Raw genomic sequence first — 19,977 nt, 5'->3', positions numbered from 1 at the left:
CCCAGGCTGGAGTGCAATGGAGCAATCATGGCTCACTGCAACCTCCGCCTCTCAAGATTCAAGCAATTTTCCTGCTTCAGCCTCCCAAGTACCTGGGATTACAGGCACCCCACCATGCCCAGCTAATTTTTTTTAGTAGAGACGGGGTTTCACCATGTTGGCCAGGCTGGTCTCAAACTCCTGACCTCAGGTGATCTGCCACCTCAGCCTCCCAAAGTGCTGGGATTACAGGCGCGAGCCACTGCACCTGGCCTCCTTTATTAATAAACTTGCTTTCACTTTACTCTATGGACTCGTCCCAAATTCTTTCTTGTGCATGAGGTCCAAGAGCCCTCTCTTGGGGTATGGATCAGGACCCCTGTCTGGTAGTAACAGCACCATGCATAAGCCCTGCCTACAGGCCCACCGACGCCTCGGGCCGCCCAGGGCGGCCAACTCTGAGTAGATCACATCTTTTTAGGAAAAACCACTGACAAAAAGTGATGGTTTGTCCTAAGTTGGTGCATTTCTAATTCTGAAGCTGACGGGTGCTTTTCTCACTTTCCCAGAGCTCAAAAATCAATTTGACATTTCTAAAATTACATTTTGAAGGAAATGAATCTATAACGTACACCAAGAGCCCATGCCAGCTGGGGAAAGAAGGAAAAAGAATTGTCCCTGCCTCCCTCCCTTAAATTTGTATGTTCTTTAAATTTTGGCTGGCGGACAGGGAAGGGAGCCTGGTGGACCACCCCACCTGGGTTGGCAGGAAAGCTTTCCAGGAATAGGTGCTCTCTGAATCTCCCCAAAGGGTTCAGTGCAACTGTGATTCAGACCAGGCTCCCATCATGAAATGAAAATGAGGGACAAGTGGGAGTGTACAGGAAGAGGGTATGGTACCTTTGTCTTCTTCATGCCAGGGCCAGTCCTTGGGTGGCTGAGGAGGGTCTGGGAGGTGGGCCTTGGAGGAAACCCTTCGGCACGGCAGGCACGCAGGCCACTTAAAAGAGAATCAGGCAGCAGCTGCTGCTTCTTAAACTGAAAAGGTGGTCCACAGGCTTTGCGTGAGCCCGGATCAAAACACGTGTATCAAAAGGGATCAAGAGGCTGGCCAAGCGGATTGCAGATAGAAAAGGGAATTGAATCTTTCGTTTCTTTTAAGGTCAAGAAAATTTGGGGAGAAAATGCCTCCATGTGCAATTCTTTCCTTTTCTTTGTAGTGAAGCCTGTCCAGCTACTACAATCCTCTCCCCTCCACCTACAGAGCAACTTTTAAATGCCACCTGTTAGTATTTAAAGTAATCCATTTGATATAGATGAACCCCACCTGTGTTGCTGTCCCACCCTTTTCCCCACCAAGCTCTCTGGGCCTCCAGCCTGGACGGAGCAAGTCAGGACCTCCTCCCTCATCTTCTTACTGTGGTTGCAGGGTTTTCACAGCTGCAAATGTGAACCAGGATGAAACTAGGACGGAGTCCACACTCCACACAGGGCAGCTTGACTCCTGCAGTCATTAATCCATTGCTGACAAAGTGACTGCAGGGTGCTGACTGCTGGGGAGACAGAGATTTGGAGAAACAGGGAGACTGTTCTTTGGGGTCATAGCACCTAGTGGTAGAGGCACGTGCATAAAGCACAGTCCTTGTGAGTCTAGGGCAAGCACCATCCTAGTGTTCCTGGACGAGATGGGAGAGAGGCAGGAAGGGAGGGCAGGAACTGATGAAGTGTCAGGGAAAGGTGAGGGCTGGTTCCTCACAGGAGACCTGGGGGGTGCATTTGGAGAGATCCTTGTGGAGCACGTCGGCTCTGGGTATGCTCGGGAAGGGTAGATGGGGTTGTGATGGCATCCCAGGAGATGTGCACAGCAAACGCACAGGCCCAGGGTGGGGAGCAAAGGCTGGGGGTACAGCAAGTCCTCCTGTGTGAGTGCAGGAAGGCTTATAAGGTGAGGTCCTGGTGCTGAACTCTTCATATCCTCAAAGCCCACCAATGCTAGGTTGAGGAATCTGCTAAATGAGATTCTAACAAAGGAGACCCCCTGGATAGCTTATGGTAGGCCTGGATGTGAGCAGGGTTCCATGAGCTCCCTAACATGCCCCATTTCACCTGCAGTGCACTTTCCTGTGCAGAGAAAGAACACCTCAACAGTCCCCCATCTCCAGTCCTCCAAGGTGTCTTGTAGGGACGGAGGTGATTGCTGTGGCCAGGCCGTTCCATGAGCCGTTCCTGTGTGTGTGTATTTCAGGAAGTGGCCCCAGGAAGCCCTTTCAGAGCTGGGCACTGAAGCTGCAGGAGTCCAGGAGAGACCTCCTGGCCCAACCAGGCATGTGGAACCATCTCCTGGGGCAGTCTTGGAGTCCACCCCTACTCTGGGCCTCTAGTTCATTGAAAGGGGTATACATGGGCTTCCACAGATGTGTGTGGGCCCTCAGCAGCTCACCTGTGACATGCGTGGCAGGCAGAGGTGCCAGCTCTGGGGTCTCTAATAGTGGTAGAGTAGCTGAGCTGCCCAAATGTAAAACTGTGGCTCCCACCCATCTGATCCTTCAAGCCCCGTGTCGTCCTGCCTGCTGCTGCCTTACCTGGGTGGTGCACGGGGTCAAATCAATAGCTTCAAGGCTGCAGTTGGGACCCATCCTTCTCCTCTGTCCCACTCCAGTCCCCACACCCACACCCAGAGCACTTTCCTCAGCACATCACTGAGTCCCCATAACAGACTCCATAAACTTGACTTTGCATGTCAAATATCTTTTCTATTTAATTAAAAAAAAAAAAAAAACAATGTCACAAGGGGCTTCAGAAATACATGCTTTTGAATTCCAGCCACGAAGACGACAAAAGGAGACAATGGTATCTGCAAATATGGCTGCTTTCCATAGAAAGGTTTGTGCCTTGGAGAGAAGCCCAGCTCCTCTACCTGTGTGAGAACACGTGGCCCACCAGGCACCTGCTGTGGGGACAGTGTCTTTGGTTGGCCAGAGTTTCATCCAGAGCTCACTGGAAGGTGGCTTGGCAGGAAGGAATCTTCCTACAGCCCTCCTCCAAGTGGGACAGAGTCTGGGGGCAGAGAAGGAGGCATCTAAGCTTTGCTAGTCTCCTGCTGCCTTTGAGGCTTCAGGACATGTCATTCAAACCTACCATCAAAGTAGGCTTCTGATTTCAACTTGGATCTCATGGTAGCCCAGTGACACCGCAGCAGCCATGATGGGATGTAGGCAGGAGAGCGGCGGCCTGGAAACCGCTTCTAGACAATCCTGTATTGTTTAGATCCACATAGAGATACACGAAAACCCTTTAAACCAAATAAGAGTAAATAATTATACCAATATAAACAGGGTCGTTGACCCTTTCATTTTATTAAAATGGCACGTAATTATTAAAACAGCATACTGATCACTTTATACTTCTGCTACCGCCGGGGGAGCTGCTGGGGGCGGCATGTGAGTGCCCTCCCGAAGAGTACAGATTCATGCATTGAGCAATTCGTGTTCTTTATCGGTTTTCCCAACAGCATCAGGATTTGAGAGTGGGTCGAGGTCAGCAAAGAGGCTGAACCAGGCAGTCAGGTCTGAGGCAGCCTTAGCAGGTTCTGGGGAGAGAAGAGGAAACATGAGCAAATCCACCTTCCAAATGGCCGCCTCTGCCATGCGGGATGCAGGCAGGTCCAGGTCATCTTAAAATGCAAGATGTTCAATCAGACAAATCCCTTTGCACTCTGTCTCTGACAACGGTTAGGGAATTCCAATTCCCGTGGCTGGCTAGCCGGTTGGTTAACATTTCCAAACCATGGCCTGAAGCTCTGTGAATAACAAGCTCTTGTGTTAACAAACTCCCACCTGCACCCCAACCCTACCAATGGCCATCGCCCATGAAAAGCTGCTCAAACCCTCAGGCCCTGCCACTTCACCACAACCAGGAAATAGCATAGTTATTTCAGAAATCAGACTGAATGGCTGAGAAAGCAAGGGGCTTTCCACTGCCTGCTGGAGGAATCTTTTCAAATCTGCTGGGTCAGGAGAGAGATTATGGCCACTCTTTTTACTCGTCAAAGCAGCAGGCCCAAAAGGGTTTGGCGTTCAGGCCTGGCTTCTCCTCTTCTTTCAGGGTCATTGCCTTCTTCAGTCCTTTCCTGTCAAAAGGAGAGCCCTGACATACCTTCCCTTCTCCCAGGGGGTCAATTCCCCTCACTCTTCAGCCTCATTGGAATATTCCCTTCTGCTCTTCCACCTAAACACCTGCTGTAACTTCCTGAATACCATGATTATACAGCCAAATTATTTTCCAGATGAGGAGAACATTCTCAAAAGAGTGCTTCATGCAAGTTATTTCTAAATAAGATGAAGGCTTTGCTTAAAAGACATAAATCATTCCACATGAGAATCTAAGTTCATTGGCTTGGATGACCTGTGCCTTTTTTCTTCTCCAACAGGTGGGAGTGTCAGAAACATGAAGAAAATGTCTCTGATGGGTGATCCTTCTAGCTGAGAGCAGCTAGGAATGTGCTTGCCATCTGGCTGAAAAGAGTCTCAGAAAGTATTGGTAGGACAAGTTGCTAAAAGTGGTTAGTGAGGGGAAAGAAGCAATGGGATTATATCAATATAAACAGGGTCTTTGATCCTTTCATCAAAATGGCACTGAAATGCTAAGATAGAGTACTGATCACTTTATACTTCTGATTCCCCCCCCCCTTTCTCTTTTTGTAAAAAAAAAAGTCTTGTAGATATCAGTGTATTTACATGTAAAACTCAGTTATCTATGATAGTGAGAAAACTGTATCAAGACTAGTTGGTAATATGCAAGTTATTACTATGTAACATTGAATTCCATGTGCAATTAGCCCTGGAATCACCTGGTTTATCTTGATATGATTATCTGAAACAAGAGAGCTCACTATAGCTTAGTTGGAGGGGGAGTGGGCAGGGTACTGCCTAAAAAAAGGGAGTCACTCATCTTGCTTTAGTCGTGAAGGAGGTGGCCCAAGGAAACTGTATGGGGCATGACTGATTTCCCTGGATTAGCCTATCTCTATTCTTGCTAGAGGATATCAAAATATCTTAAAGATGACTCCAGTGAAAATATGCTACACGCTTGTTTCCCCTTCCTTCTAACCTCTTCAAGGGTCTTAGGAGGTCCTCCGAGTGTTATCATGGCCTTGCTGTGAGGAGTCAGTGATTGTGCTTTGGGACAATCCTCACATTCCCCAGGCAGCCACTGCTGGAGGCAAAGCAGGTGCAACTTATTTGCAGGACACTTAAAAGAACATCATGGGAACACTTTTTGATGATAATGGAATAGACACTTCCTTTAACTTCCTGTGGCCAACAACAGAAAGTCAGTGATGACCAAAGAAACAGAGCTAGAGCTGCAAACACAGATGATATCTTCAGTTGAGCAGAGGCTCCCTTGGGGGACCTGTCCCAAAAGAGAACAGATCTCATGAACTTGAAACGACCTCTTTTGACAACTACGAAACCTGGCCCTTTCTGAGGAGCACAAATTAAATGCCCTATTTGGTGGTGGCAATGGTATTTTTGGCTAAAAATAGCAAACCTCAGAGGCCTTTCATACCTTGGTATTTCCAACCAAACTTGGGGACCACCCAACCACATGTAGATATTTGACTCGTTCACATTAGGTACTATTTGATAAAGGGAATTATGAATGAGGACATTAAGCCAGAAAAAGAAGTCAGAATGTAATTTCTGGGATTATGCAAAATTCTCCATCTCACAGCCCTGCTTTGAGCCCTAGAAGTTCAAATGGAAATCAGCAAAGTAGTACAGAAAACGGGTTAGGCCACTGGAAAGGAAGGCAGCTGTCATTTCAGGGAGATAAAATGCTGTTTTTACTTTTCACTGCAGGCCTGTTGTCATTTGGACTGCTTGTCTTTGGTACTGGCCATGGAGTAAGAGGAGGATTGACATTGTTCTCTGACCAGCCTAATATTCAAAACCAGAGCATGCCACATCTAGAGAACTCACATGGACCTACCAGTTGATGGCCATGTTCATGGTTCTCAATCATGGTGGCCTCCGAATAAAAATAAGACATTTCTCCCATGTTCCTCATACTGGAATACATTTGAGGAGACAGGAGATATGCATCATCAAACCCAATCCAAAAATATGGAAAATGAAGGAAAAGGTTAGATTCTGAAAAGGAAACAACAATTGCTATGGATAAGGCATCTTAGCTTTTTAGCTTTATTTATGCCTATTTTTCTTCTCAAGCACAATCATTTCATGATCATACCAAAGATTATCAGTGGTGCTCTAACGAAAGCAGGTGCTTTGTTTTTCTGTCACAAATGGGGAAAAGCTTAAAAAAGAGAACACCATTAAATGAAGCAATAGGACTAGTAACTGCACATTTTCTCAACTTCCAATATGATCCAGTCCTTTTATTTTCTACACAGCTAATATAAATTGGGGGATTTAATTAATACAGATAAGTAAATGACAGTCCAGTCCAAATATATGTGGGGGAAAGAAATCCCTCTTTAACTTTATGCCTCCCCCTTACAATGGTATTTGGCTTGTGATATGGTTAGGCTTTGTGTCCCCACCCAAATCTCACCTTGAATTGTAATCCCATGATCCCCATAATCCCCACTTGTCAAGGGAGTGACCAGGTGGAGGTACCTGAATCCTGGGGATGGTTTCCCCCATGCTGTTCTCCTGATAGTGAGTTCTCGTGAGATCTGATGGTTTTAAAAGGAGCTCTCCCCCATTTGCTCCACACTTCTCCTTCCTGCCTCCTTGTGAAGAACATGCCTTGCTTCCCCTTCACCTTTGCCATGATTGTAACTTTCCTGAGGTCTCCCCAGTCATGCTGAACTGTGAGTCGATTAAACCTCTTTCCTTTATAAATTATCCAGTCTTGGGCAGTTCTTTATATTAATAGCAGTGTGAAAATGGACTAATACACCTTGTATAACCCAACCACATGTTCTATAATGCCCCTTGTGCCCTGCCTGCCCCAGAATGGTTAAGAGGCATTCAGCACTCCTGTTTTAGGGACAGCAAACCTAGTTCCACACAGCATTTACTGTCTGTCCTGGAGGTTTTGGCATGACTCATATTTAATGAAGAACTTTACCATAAGCTTCTTTGCACCTCTGCTTTCATTCTATATATGCAAGTCTTATCTTCTCAATGAGACAAGGAATTTTTTGTTTTTCAGTTTGCTCCAAAATACTTAACACAGCACAGGTAGATGTTTGCTGATTAAGTGGATTGTTGATTCTCACTATAAAATGTAGACCATCAGAGGATGCATCACTGTTGGGATCATTATGCTTAAAACTATTATCCTTTTATTGGGATACTCTGGTCACAGCGTTTTTTAAGGAAAAGATTTGCATCTGATAAGGCCTTCAAGAGAGATCATGTTTGAAAGGGAGAGTTCAGATGGGGCAGTGAAACCAATGTCCAGAGCAAGAATGCCACTCCGTATATGGCACAAAAAGTATAGGATTTAATGCCACTTGTTCACTCTGCCATTCTAAGCTTCGGACTTTCCAGTGGACTTCATTACAGAATTATACTCCATTTCTTAGTTTATATTTTCATCTCATCTCCTAGAGTCCTGAGCCCCTGGAAGCCAGGGACAATGTATTACTCATCTTTATATCCTTTAGTGCACTGAATGCTACACAATGGGTGTTCAAATATATGACTATTACATTAACATAAACAGGGTACTCTTTTAAACCATGAGAAGTACACTTCTAAAGCATTATTTTAACAGATGGCAAAGCAGTACCTGGCACATATTCAGTATTACAGTAATATGCACTGGTTGAAGTATTTCAGTTTAGGCAAATGGCACAAACCTCACAAACTTATTTATTAAGACCAACCCAATCAAACAGGTGGCCTGTGACCTATTTATTGAATCTAGAACAATGAAAAAATACGAAGAGTTCTAAAAAGCACTGTTATTCATTGGAAAGGTATTTGAACACATATATAACAGAATTCACAAACAATCAAAAGCACTAGACTTGGAGGGAGCTATCTGGGACCGCAGAAATATTCTAACACTGGACTGTGGTGAAGGCTGCACAATATAAAGTTACCAGAAATCCTTGAGCTGTTGTCTTACAATGGGTGAATTTTTGGCATATAAATTATACTGCAATAAAACAGTTTTTTAAAATGACCAGTATTTGGTGTAATCCAGGAATAACATAACCTCCCTGGTTCCTAGAAAACTGGCCCCTGACCATTTTCCTTCTAGACCCAAATCACAAAGAACAGTGGTAAATGTGGAAAGTTACAGTTGTGGTTGCGGTGTGTGCCAAATAATGCCGATCATACTGAATCTAACTGGTAACTGTCACCCTTTCCTGCAATCTTTCTCTAACACTAAGTGTACCCAAGACCCACCTGTCCTCCAGAGCCCATGCCACCTTTCCCCTAACCCCTGCAGCTTGCCCTCAGTCTCTCAGAGCCATGGTTCTCACAATGTGTGTCCTCAACAGAGGCATGGGCATCACCTATGTGCTGGTTAGAAATTCAAGTTCATGAGCCATTGCCGACCTACTGAATCAGAATCCCTGCGGGTAGAGCCCAGGAAATGATTTTAGCAAACACTCAGTGATTGTTATGTAAGTAAAAGTTCGGGAAGCACTTCCTTATCTGGTCGCTGAGGCTGCCTAAGTCACCATTTCGATTAGAATCACAGGATGCCTTTCGGGCCAGTGTGAGGACTAGGAGAGAGGTTCTCCTAAGAATCAGAGGGGCCCACTTCAGGACTCCACACCCCCAGGCAGCTGACTCCAAATCTTGCAGCTTTATGCTCTTCAATCCTATTGTCCTCTGACAGAGTTCCTGGAGGGCCCACACTTCAGAGAGAACTTGAACTGACCCAGAAAAGCCAGGTGAGGAGTAGAGAAGTCAACCCCTCCCTGATCTCTGTATGCTATGTGACACAGTGGGAACTCAAACAAGGTAATTCTTCCCATTTCAAAAATATGCACGACACTCAGCTGCAGAGAACACTGGAAAAAAGAGGCAGACTCGCAGCATTATAATTTTCAAAATATGACATGAACACATTCCTAAAAGGAGGCAGAAATCAATTTATATGTCAAAATGGAGCTCATTTCCCATCACGTAATGTGCGTGTTCTTGAAAAGCTATAAATAAGTGAAACATCTATGTATCAAGTCATGCTTTAAAAGAACCCAGAGGCCGGGTGTGGTGGCTCACGTCTGTTATCCCAGCACTTTGGGAAGCCAAAGCAGGCAGATCATTTGAGGTCAGGAGTTCAAGACTAGCCCAGCCAATATGGTGAAACCCTGTCTCTACTAAAAATACAAAAATTAGCCGGGTGTGGTGGCGGGCACCTGTAATCACAGCTACTTGGGAGGCTGAGGCAGTAGAATCACTTGAACCCGGGAGGCAGAGGTTGCAGTGAGCTGAGATCGCGCCACTGTGTTCCAGCCTGGGTGACAGAGTGAGAGTGCATCTCAAAGATAAAAAAATAAATAAGAGAACCCAGGAATACAATTTATATTTTCAAACATGTGATTTAAAAGATGATAATGGCAGATTCCTTTATAGACAAAACAGATATCTTCTACTTGAATTCCTTTGTAAGTATGGATTTTTAAATATTGTTCACCTGAAACACTCAGGAACCATACAGTGAACACCTAGAATCCATGGATTTGGGGGCTTCTCTGCAGCAGAGGATGTGAAGATCATAAAGCCTGAAGACATCCCCTCTTTGGGAGCTAAGATGATGGGAACAGTACACCTCAGAATGTTCACAAACACACACAGGGCATCATTACTCCCTTTCCCCATGGTGTGAAGCAGAAACGACAGCCAGTCTGCCAAGTCACATTCTTTTCTCAGAACAGTTATTAAGCATCAGTCTAACAATTCGACTACATGAGCATGAAGAGATAAAATAGGATGTCTATGACACCAACTATTTATGGAAAACAAAGCAAATACTAAGCTCAGCTACAGTTTCAACCTCATTCATATCACTTTGGAAATTATTTAGGAGAAGGGTGCAATGAGGGTAATTACGGATTGAATGCCAAGCCAGATTTCAAATGTCTTGGCTTCTGTCAGGAAAAAATGCTATTTAAAGAGAACTTAGTGTTGCTAATATTCCCATAATTGCCATCAACTGTTGTCTAGCTGGTGTGAGTTGGCTGAGGCATTTTCAACATGAAGGTGTGGCTAGAAAGATGTCAGCCCATCTCAGAGTAGTTCTGTCAGGAGAGGGATGGTGAAAAGTGAGCGACCAGGGCAGTGAGTTCCGTGAAGAAAATGACTACCCTAGCTTTCAGGATCCTTTGATATGTCAAATGTGCTACCCATTTGTAGGAAACATATAAAATGTTCTTAGAGCAATGCTGCCCCCCTTACTCACGTAAAGGAAAACCTAAATCAGCCAGGCATAAGGCTGGCCAGCTAGAGCAGCAAGTGAAGCCAAAGGACACCGCCCAGAGCTGCGCTTTGCCGTGGGTGTCATTTACCAGCTGGGAGAGCCGAAGCCCTGGGCTGGGCGGGGATCACAGGCTGGAGAGCTCTGCTTGGGGCTGCCTGTGAAGGGGAGAGTGGGAAGACCACAACCACGTGGCCAAGCACCACCCCGACACCCACAGTTCCCCCTCAGGCCTAGTTTCCATTCCTGCAAGGGGGAAATAAAATGTCCTGCCTCATTTGGGGGTTGTTTGGATAAAATGGGATCTTGTAGATGAAACCAGGTAGGAGAGAGGCTAGAGAGCAGGCCCTCAGTAAACCTAAGCTGAATCTGGGAGTTTGTAAGCTAAGTAGGCGGCAGGAGTAACCCCTGAGGGCATCATCTTCAAGGGTTCCCATTTTAGGACTGGTTTCTTTTCATCTAGTGTCATTTGTCAGTTGTCCTCTCCCCCACTTCTTGCCTGATATCCATCCATCCAGCCAGCCATCCAGCCAGCCAGCCAGCGAGTACTTTTGTACATTTACTGTATTCCAGGCACTGAGCTGTGTTCTGGAAATATGATGGTGAGCAACATAAATATGGGCCCTGTTCCCATGACGACCTCGAGCGAGAGACAGAAAATGGAATCAGAATGAGATCCTGTCATTTGCAACAACATGGATAGAACTGGAAGACATTATGTTAAGTGAACTAAGCCAGGCACAGAAAGACAAACTTTGCATGTTCTTACTCATTTGTGGGAGCTAAAAATTAAAACAATTCAATTCATGGAAATAGAAAGTAGAATGACGGTTACCAGAGGCTGGAAAGGGTGGTCGGGGTGGGGGTAGTAGGGATGGTTAGCGGGTACAAAAATCTAGATAGATAGAATAAATGTGATCTAGCAGTTGGTAGCATGACAGGGTGACTGCAGTCAACAATAATTTATAGCACATTTAAAAATAGCCCAAAGAGTATAATTGAAATTATAATTGAAATGTGTGTAACACAAATAAATGAGAAATGCTTGAGGTGATGAACACCCCATTTACCCTGATGTGATTATTACACATTGCATGCCTGTATCAAAATATCTCACATACCCCATAAATACATACATCTACTATTCCCATAGAAATTAAAAGTTAAAATAAAGTGAATCAATTTTACAATAAGGTAAGGGGAGAGGAATGATTAAGTACAGGTTGTCGTGGACATGGGGAGCAGAAACACCCTGACTGCTCAGGCGGGAGGACTCAAGGAAGGCTCCTCAGTGAGATGACATTGGAGCTGAGATGCTGAAGGATGAGAAGTTAGCCAGGTAAGGCAAGCAGCATGCTGTGGAGGTGAGTGGCATGTTCTAAGGAGAAGGGAGAGCATGTGCCAAGACCCCATGGTGGGGACAGACGGGTGCACTGAAGCTTGATGTGGCTGGAGTCAGGCGTACTGATAGCACACGCGGTTCTCCAGGGAAGCAATGCCACAAAGACAGCTAAGCAAAGATGTGGGAGGTGTGGACAGTGAGGAGACAGTCATGTCCTAAAGGACCTTATAAGCCATGCTGAGGAGTTTAGACCTTATTCAAATGGTGGAACAACTGCAACAACTAAGCAGGTCACGAGGCCTTTCTGGGGCTCCTTGATTCCCTGGTCTGTAAAACGGGTATGGAGTGGATCAAAGTTCCTTCTGTGGACTAAATTCTGCAGAGCTCCAAGGCCTGCAAATGCTCCTCAGCAGGCATAGGAAGGGCTGCACTTTGGTAGAACTCAGTTCCATTGCCTTGTGCTAAGAGTGCCTGCTCTGCATTCAAACCAAAAATACACCCCATGGTCTTTTCCCTCACATGATTCTGAGTACTGGGAATGTCAGTTACCTGGAGCCAGGCTAAGCCAGGAATGGCAGGAGGTGAGCACTGTTTGATGAAAGGTGAAATGGAGATAACCCGAAGCCTGACATTATATTAGCCTTAAATGGAAATCCACCCAGATGGCAACGGCATCTCAGAATTCAGTAAAACAAAAGAATATCGTAAAGGAACACCAGGCTGTATGTTTTTGGGAATTTGGAACAAGATTCCTAACCTTGGTTTGCAGAGTCCTAAATTAAAAGATGTCCTGATGCATTTATTTTGAGCCGCTGGTAATCTTTCTAGTATCAGTGTCTACTTCTAAATTTTGGAAATGGGTAGAGAATTGAGAACATCAACTCTAAGGCCTCTCAGCATCGCCTGACTCCAGCTCAGGTGGCCTCTCTGGCTGGCTCTCCTCCTACTCACACAAAGAGGCCTCAAGAAGGCACAATTTTCTCATCACTGCATGACACAGGAACCCCCACCCCCATCATGCTGGTAACTTCAGTCACTCTTAGAAATCCCACCTAAAATTAACTTCATCTTCTTATTTTCAGCACAACTTGATTCTACATGCATTCCTTTGTTTCGAACTCTTAGAGCTTAAAGTAGGAGGAAAAGAAGATGTCAGTGTTCTCCAAATCCCCCTTTCTCTCCATTTCCCCAGGGGACTGGGGACAGAACGAGGAGAGAGGTCAAAGAAGAGAGGTAGAGAGGTAGAAAAGCAGGGGAGAAGCCAGGGAGACAACAGAGGAGGAAACTGAAGAGATGAAGGAGGAAGAAGAGGGGGAAATGTGGACTGTGAGATGGGTTAAGGGAGCTGGGGAGGTGGCCCAGAGCTTGCAGTTCAGTCCTGGTGCCTGTCCCTGAGGACTCGGTGCCCCAGTCTCTCACAGACAGCCAGGACAACCTGAGACTCAGCAGGGTTGTGCCACAGTGAATGTGGCTGCTGGCACACAGGAACATGATTTCCTAGGACAATCTCAATTTCAAATATTCTATTCTGGAGCATCATTCAATTTTGTGTGGACTTAGCCTCTGTCTCCCACACCCATTCCTCCTTTATGGCTCCCCAAATGTCTCCATCCCTGTGTGCAGCCAGGATGCCCAGGCCAGGGTGTCATCACAAATTCTGCCCCTCTGACGGCTTCCAAAGAGATGCCTGAAGAGCCCCACTGGGAAATCCCTTTTGCTATCCGAGACTGGACTGAGAGGCCAGAGAAGGGAATGGTAAAAGGCATGGATTCTGGAGTCAGGCTGCATGGGCTCAAAATCTGGCCTGCCCATTAACAGGAGTGTGATCTGGGGCACATCACTTAACCACTGTTCCTCAGTTTCCCAGGCAATAAAACGGGTAATAGTAGCTGGCTGGGAAGGGTGCGGTGAGGATTAAAGTTCATCCATGTGAAAAGCACACAGGACAGTTCTTGGCACACAGCACGTGCCACACCGAGTGCTGGCTGTTATTTTACCATCTACAAATTGTAGATTCACTGAATCATACAATTTTAGACCTCCGCATCTCTGCAGTGGGAACTAACCGAGGGGTAAGAAGATAACACAGGGATAAGAAGCTAAGTCCATGACCTCATTTTACAGATAAGAGGTAAAGGCCCAGAGAACTGAAGGGGCCTGACCACCAGCTTCAGAGTGAGGAGGGGCGGGGGGGATTGCAAGATAAAACCCAGGCTCTGAACTCCTCCCCAGTGTTTCACTGAGCCAGGATGCCAAATAGTCTTTTTATTTTTTTTGATACAGGGTCTCACTGTGTTGCCCAGGCCAGAGTGCAGTGGCATGATCACCGCTCACTGCAACCTCCACCTTCCAGGCTCAAGCAATCCTCTCACTGCAGCCCCCCAAGTAGCTATGACTACAGGCATGCGCCAGCATGCTCAGTTACTTAAAAATAAATTTTTTTATTTTTTATGTTTTGTAGAGATGGCGACTCACTATATTGCCCAGGCTGGTCTCAAACTTCTGGCCTCAAGCAATCCTCCTGCCTCAGCCTTCCAAAGTGCTAGGATTATAGGTGTGCGCCACAGTACTCGGCCAACCCAATGAGATTTTCTACTCTGTGTTTAGTTTGACCACTTAGTCATTTAAGTGGTTTATTGAAATAGGTCTTTGAGATTATCTGGTTGATCAGGGGAAGCAGTTTCAATATAGGGTGGCCAATGTTTAATAATAATTAGTAAACTATTATATATAACTATTCATGTGTATAGATTTTTTTTTTTTTTTTAATAGAGTCTCCTTCTATTGCCCAGGCTGGAGTGCAGTGGTGTGATCTCTGCTCACTCTGCTTCTCGGGTTCAAGTGATTCTCCCGCCTCAGCCTCCTGAGTAGCTGGGACTACAGGCGCACACCACCAGTCCCAGCTAATTTTTATATTTTCAGCAGAGACAGGGTTTCACCAGGTTGGCCAGGATGGTCTAGACCTCTTGACCTCGTGATCCGCCCACTTTGGCCTCCCAAAGTGCTGGGATTTCAGGCGTGAGCCACCATGCCCAGCCATGTACAGGTAGATTTTCTAGGCCATGGATGCAGTGAAAAAAAAATCTCAAGTTAACATTCATCCTTTCCTCTTTTTTAAGGGGACTGAGGGTCCTGATAGAAACCTAGAAGGCAAAATTTGACAATAGGATCAGTTATGGAAGCATAATGTCCATCCTTCATTTGTAACAAACACGTGTTGAAGGATCAAGGATCCCTGAAATGGGAGCAGCTGCTGGGAATCTGTAAGTGTGGCAGAAGCTGAATGGGCTGCTTATTTCAATTATTTCAACCACCTAGGTTTGGCTTTTTTTTCCCCCTATCATTTCAATTCTGTAGGTATTCAATTGGCAGCTGTTTGCATGCAAAGGAAATAGCACAGTAGTTACAAGTTAACTCAGTTTTTTTTTTTTTTTTTCTTAGAGACAGAGTCTCACTCACTCTGTCACCCAGACTGGAGTGTAGTGGCATGATCTCAGCTCACGGCAACCTCTGCCTCCTAGGTTCAAATGATTCTTCTGCCTCAGCCTCCTGAGTAGCTGGACCTACAGGTGCGTACCACCATACCCAGCTAATTTTTGTATTTTTAGTAGAGACAGGATTTCACCATGTTGGCCTGGCTGGTCTCAAACTCCTGACCTCAAGCTATCTGCCCACCTCGGCCTCCTAAAGTGCTGGGATTACAGGCGTGAGCCCCCATGCCTGGGTGGTAACTCCTTTAACACTGACCTTAAAAGAATCCCAGCAGAGGAAATAAAACTTTTAGCGGACAGAATGACCCTTTTAAATAGGAAATCAGATCATGTTACTTGTGGCTCAAGATGCTGTGATGGCTCCCAGTTTTACTCGGGCTGAAAAAAGGTCTAAGTTCTTCCAACAGCTATGAGTCCCTGTGTGGCCTGGCCTCCGCCTCTGCATCCTCTGAGCATCCCTCCCCCTTGCTTAGTTGGCTCCAGCCAAGTGCCCTTCCTGAAGACCCTTCACTGTACCAGACACGTCCTCACCTTAGGCATTGGCACAGGTTGTTCCGTCTGCCCAGAGCTCCACATGGTTCATTCTCACCTCCTGCAAGTCTCTGCTCAGATCTCATCTTCCCAGTAAGAACCTATTCAGTTGTGCGGCCTGACCTACTACCCTGACAGTCCCAACGCTCCATTATCCCCAGGCTCTACTTTTTCCTTTTCTCCCTAACATTGATCACTTTCTAGCCTACTGTGCAATTTGCTTATTATTATGCTTATTATTCTCTGCCTGTCTGCATCCTGTTACAGTGTGAGTTCCAGGACAGCAGACAGCCTTGTCTGTTTTGTCCTCAGCTGAATTCCCAGCGCCTGGCACACAGTGGGGCCCAGTAAATATTTGTTGAATGAATGAGAGACTTGCTAAAGTGCTAGTAGGATGGCAACCTCAAATGAGATTTTGTTGGCCTGAGTAACAAATGGCCTCCCTTTGCAGTTCCTGTTTCTCTTTCCGTAGCATGAGCTTGTGTTTCTCTCTCCCTCTCAGAACACCTCCCTCCTTAGACCTCAATGTGGTTTGGTGCCTTTCCCACGTATATGGGGCAAGGCTGAAGTGCAATTCCCCATGGCCGCTGCCCTTGTCATAGCTCTCAGGCATAGTCTGGCAGCCCCACTGTGGGCACTGAGATGAGCTTCTCTCACTTTGCCTGCTCAGGAAGTGGGCGTGGAGCTCTGTCTTCTTGGCTGTCTGCGGATGTGTGTGCATGGGCTCTTACAATGACTGACACTCAGTCACCCTGGCTAAGCAGGAACACGGTAGCAGGGGCTCTTGTGTTTCCAAAGCTGAGGATCTGAGTGAGGTTCGTTCTGCAACACACCTCAGTAGCCCTAAGATATCACTTGAGGATCTGGGCTCTGCCTCGACTCTCTCAGGACTTGTTAGCACCTCCACCACAGGCGGGTGGGGATGAAACTCTAGTCAGTTGGCAGCCTTATTCATTTGCAGCTCCCATGAATGAGGTGGTGAAACCTGGGGTGAAACTCAGGGTGGAGAAACATTTTTGGATTTCATTTATCCCTGCTCTCTCTACCTCCATTACTGCAAATAAATGAAATGGCTACGAAACGAGACTCCCAAAGGAAGATAAAAGGAGTCATGTATTTCATTTAAAAAAAAAAAAAAGAGACTTTTTTTTTTGGCTTGCCCACCAACTCTTGTGTCCATGATCTCATCTCCAAAGACCTGAGGTTTTAATAGCCCATAATTACTTAATCGTTCCAGCTTTACCGTTTTGTTCTTAGCTTTAAGTGCCAGATAAACATGTTGTTTATTAGGGAGACAGCCTAAATTCATAGAAAAACCAAAACAGTTTAAGAATTTCTTAAGTGATTCCTGTTTTACAATTAAAGTCACATGAAAGAAGGAAAAAGTGTTGAAATACTAAAAAATGGTTTCCTTTGTGTGTTTAGAAACTCAAACTTAAAAATTTAAAAATTTAAATTTCAACCTGAGTTTCAGGCTTTGCCCTGTAAACCAATGTGTTCTAGTGCTAGCAATTCTCAGCCAGCACTTGGTTGGTGTACCTTGAACCCTTACTGATGTTGACAACCCCCCCAACATTTTTTTTTTTCCAGAGAGTCTCACTGTGTTGCCCAGGCTGGAGTGCAGTGGCACGATCTTGGCCCACTGCAATCTTTGCCTCCTGGGTTCAAGCGATTCTCTTGCCTCAGCCTCCTGAGTAACTGGGATTTGGGATTACAGGCATGTGCCATCATGCCTGGCTATTTTTTTTTTTTTTTTTTTTTTTTTGTACTTTTACTAGAGACGGGCTTCCACCATTGTTGGCCAGGCTGGTCTCGAACTCCTGACCTCAAGTGATCCGCTCACCTTGGCCTCCCAAAGTGCTGGGGTTACAGGCATGAGCCACCACACCTGGCCTGACAAACCACTTCTGATCAGTGTGGAGACTCTTATTTTTTCTGTGGCCGAGGAGGTACTGTTTGGCCCTGTGTTTTGGGCAGAACCAGAAGAGCGGAGCCAGTTGGGGGTCCTCAGGGGAGAGGTGGATCAGAACAGAAGGGGAGCAGAAGTGCAAGATGAGACTTAGTCTGCAAAAATAGTGAAGAAACCCCGTGCAATGTCAGTCAGCACCCAGGAAGAGGGCATGCTTATGGGAACGTGGAGAACTCAGGGCGGAGTGGCCAAGTCAACAGGGCCTTGACCATGAAAGCAGTTTGATCCTCTCAAGTATGCCACAAGTCGTCTAAAATCAAAGGATGACAATATGATTTAGAACCACTCCTCTAACCTTTGATGTTAACACAGGGGGAGAATTATGAAAAGGAATGTATTTTAAACCCTGCAACATAAAGTTGGAATGTGATTCTGAGTCTCCAGTTTAAAAGTCAGTAAACATAGAGAAAACATTAAAAAAGACAAAGAAGGAAGAAATGTGCTTTTGGATTGAAAATAAAAAGAATGAACAAACAAAAAACCCCATATCGATCCCCACCATACCTACCTTGTAGCGAGGCCTGTAAGTCTTTCATATTTTGGTCTAAAAGCTGCGAAGGAAGGAAACCTGAGCCTGTCTGGGGCTTGGGGTCTGGCTCTCCCAGGGCCATAGTGGGCGCTGCTGGCTCCTTCACTTGGCCGTCCCCAAACACAGCGGCCCACTCTTTGCTGAACTCGCCCTCTTCCAGGGAGGAAGCATTGAAGATCTCACTCAACAGCAGCAGGTCATCTTTATCAGCACCTTCGGGTTCCGGGGTCCCTGCCACTGGTCCCAGGCAAGCTGAATGAAGTAACAGAGAGCAAAACATCACCATGGAGGGCTCAAGCCCTCAGGAATCAATGCTGTAGGGGCTGCGAAGGGGGAGACTGGGTGATGGCTGGATTTAAGAAAAAGGTCATCAAAATATAAGTTCATGCCATTATTATAGCCTCTCTTAAGAGTTTATAGAATTAAATTTCTAATCCCATGTTCCCTTGTCCCCTGTCCTCCAAAGCAAGTTCAGTTTCTGGGCATCAGACTCTAGGGTTTTGCTTTTTCTTTAATATAAAAGCAAATTTGCCAAAACATTTCTCAGATATGAAACAAAGCCAAGATTGAAAACGTGTTGGAGATCTTAGTTCCTTGTTTGTATAGCTTCCCAAATCTTCCCACGCAAGCCCTCAATACACATTGCCTGGCTGGAACAGCAACACACCATGTGGCAGCCTGTCCTACCACCCAGGACGGGGAAAGAACCTTCACCACGCCCTGGTCCAGGGCACGACAGGGAAGGGGAGGACGTCCAGAAGCTCAACAATGCCCGAGAGAGGCATCCGTACTTCCTTCCCACTTTGCTGAAACTCCATTGCATGAAGCAAAGGAAAAGTGGGTCTGGTTTGCCTGAGTACCTTTTGCAGCAATAAAATAAAAGGGAAAGAGGCTGTGGGTCAGGGAGCTTCACAGGCTAGAGACAGTTCTGGGAGAGTTGAAGTGAGCACCAGATCAGAGGCGAAGCCTCAGGTCCACCCCTTCCCTGCTGTGTGACTTCAGTAAAACCCTTAGACCCCCTTGAGTCTCCGTTTGCTCATCCATAAGGTTATCATGTTAATAAGGGCCACCTCGGTGTTGTCAGGAAGACCAAAAGAAATACACCTTAAACCTAACTGCCTTTCCAGAAGGAAGGCTTTAAAGAAGACAGCCATCCTTACATTACAAACATTGGCAGAATACTGAATATTGAATACAAGTAGCATTACTATCAGAAATCTTACACCAAGTCCTTTCATTGGGTTTATTAACTATTTTGAGAACCAAAGACAGATGGTATTATCAACTGTGGCTTTGGGGTGGTATCTAATTGCCACTTGGAAACTATAAACATTTTTGTTGTTAATTCATAAAGAGAAGAAAAAAATCATGTTTAATATTTTTTTTCTGAGCCATGCTGCAATTCTGATATGGTCATATTAAATGAGATGACCAGGTTTTCTTCAAATATATAAGATAATTAGTAAGTAAAGGCTTTTTTTTTTTTTTTTTTAAAGTTCTCTGTGTTGGCTTTACTGGATCTATTTTCAATCACACTTTACATAAAGATCTAAAGATGAAGGGGATTTCTGATGTGCTGAGCAGACAGGCTATAAAATCAGGGAGAGGAAGAATCTAGTCACTCTCATGTCACTGTGGTTTAAAAATAGTGGCAAAACATCATTTTAGTTGGACAACTGTCTAATGTAAGCATTCTTATTGTTTGTGTTATCACAGAAATTCTCAC

General features: G+C 45.5%; 1 protein-coding gene across 1 annotated transcript in view; it reads right to left on the bottom strand.

The window, feature by feature from the left end:
* Positions 1–3,296: 3,296 nt before the first annotated feature.
* Positions 3,297–19,977, bottom strand: part of ICA1 (islet cell autoantigen 1) — a 154,707-nt gene continuing 138,026 nt past the window's right edge. The window contains exons 13-14 of the mRNA XM_023224871.3: positions 18,231–18,503; positions 3,297–3,568 (exon numbers count right to left, since the gene is read on the bottom strand). Of these exons, the coding sequence (XP_023080639.2) occupies positions 3,447–3,568; positions 18,231–18,503 (395 nt within the window). The 3' untranslated portion in view covers positions 3,297–3,446. The remainder of the gene's footprint in view (positions 3,569–18,230; positions 18,504–19,977) is intronic.

Source organism: Piliocolobus tephrosceles, chromosome 8 (genome assembly GCF_002776525.5).
Source record: "Piliocolobus tephrosceles isolate RC106 chromosome 8, ASM277652v3, whole genome shotgun sequence".
NCBI lineage: Eukaryota > Metazoa > Chordata > Mammalia > Primates > Cercopithecidae > Piliocolobus > Piliocolobus tephrosceles.
The sequence above is the reverse complement of the archived record's forward strand: the minus strand, read 5'-3'. Positions and strand labels throughout refer to the sequence as shown.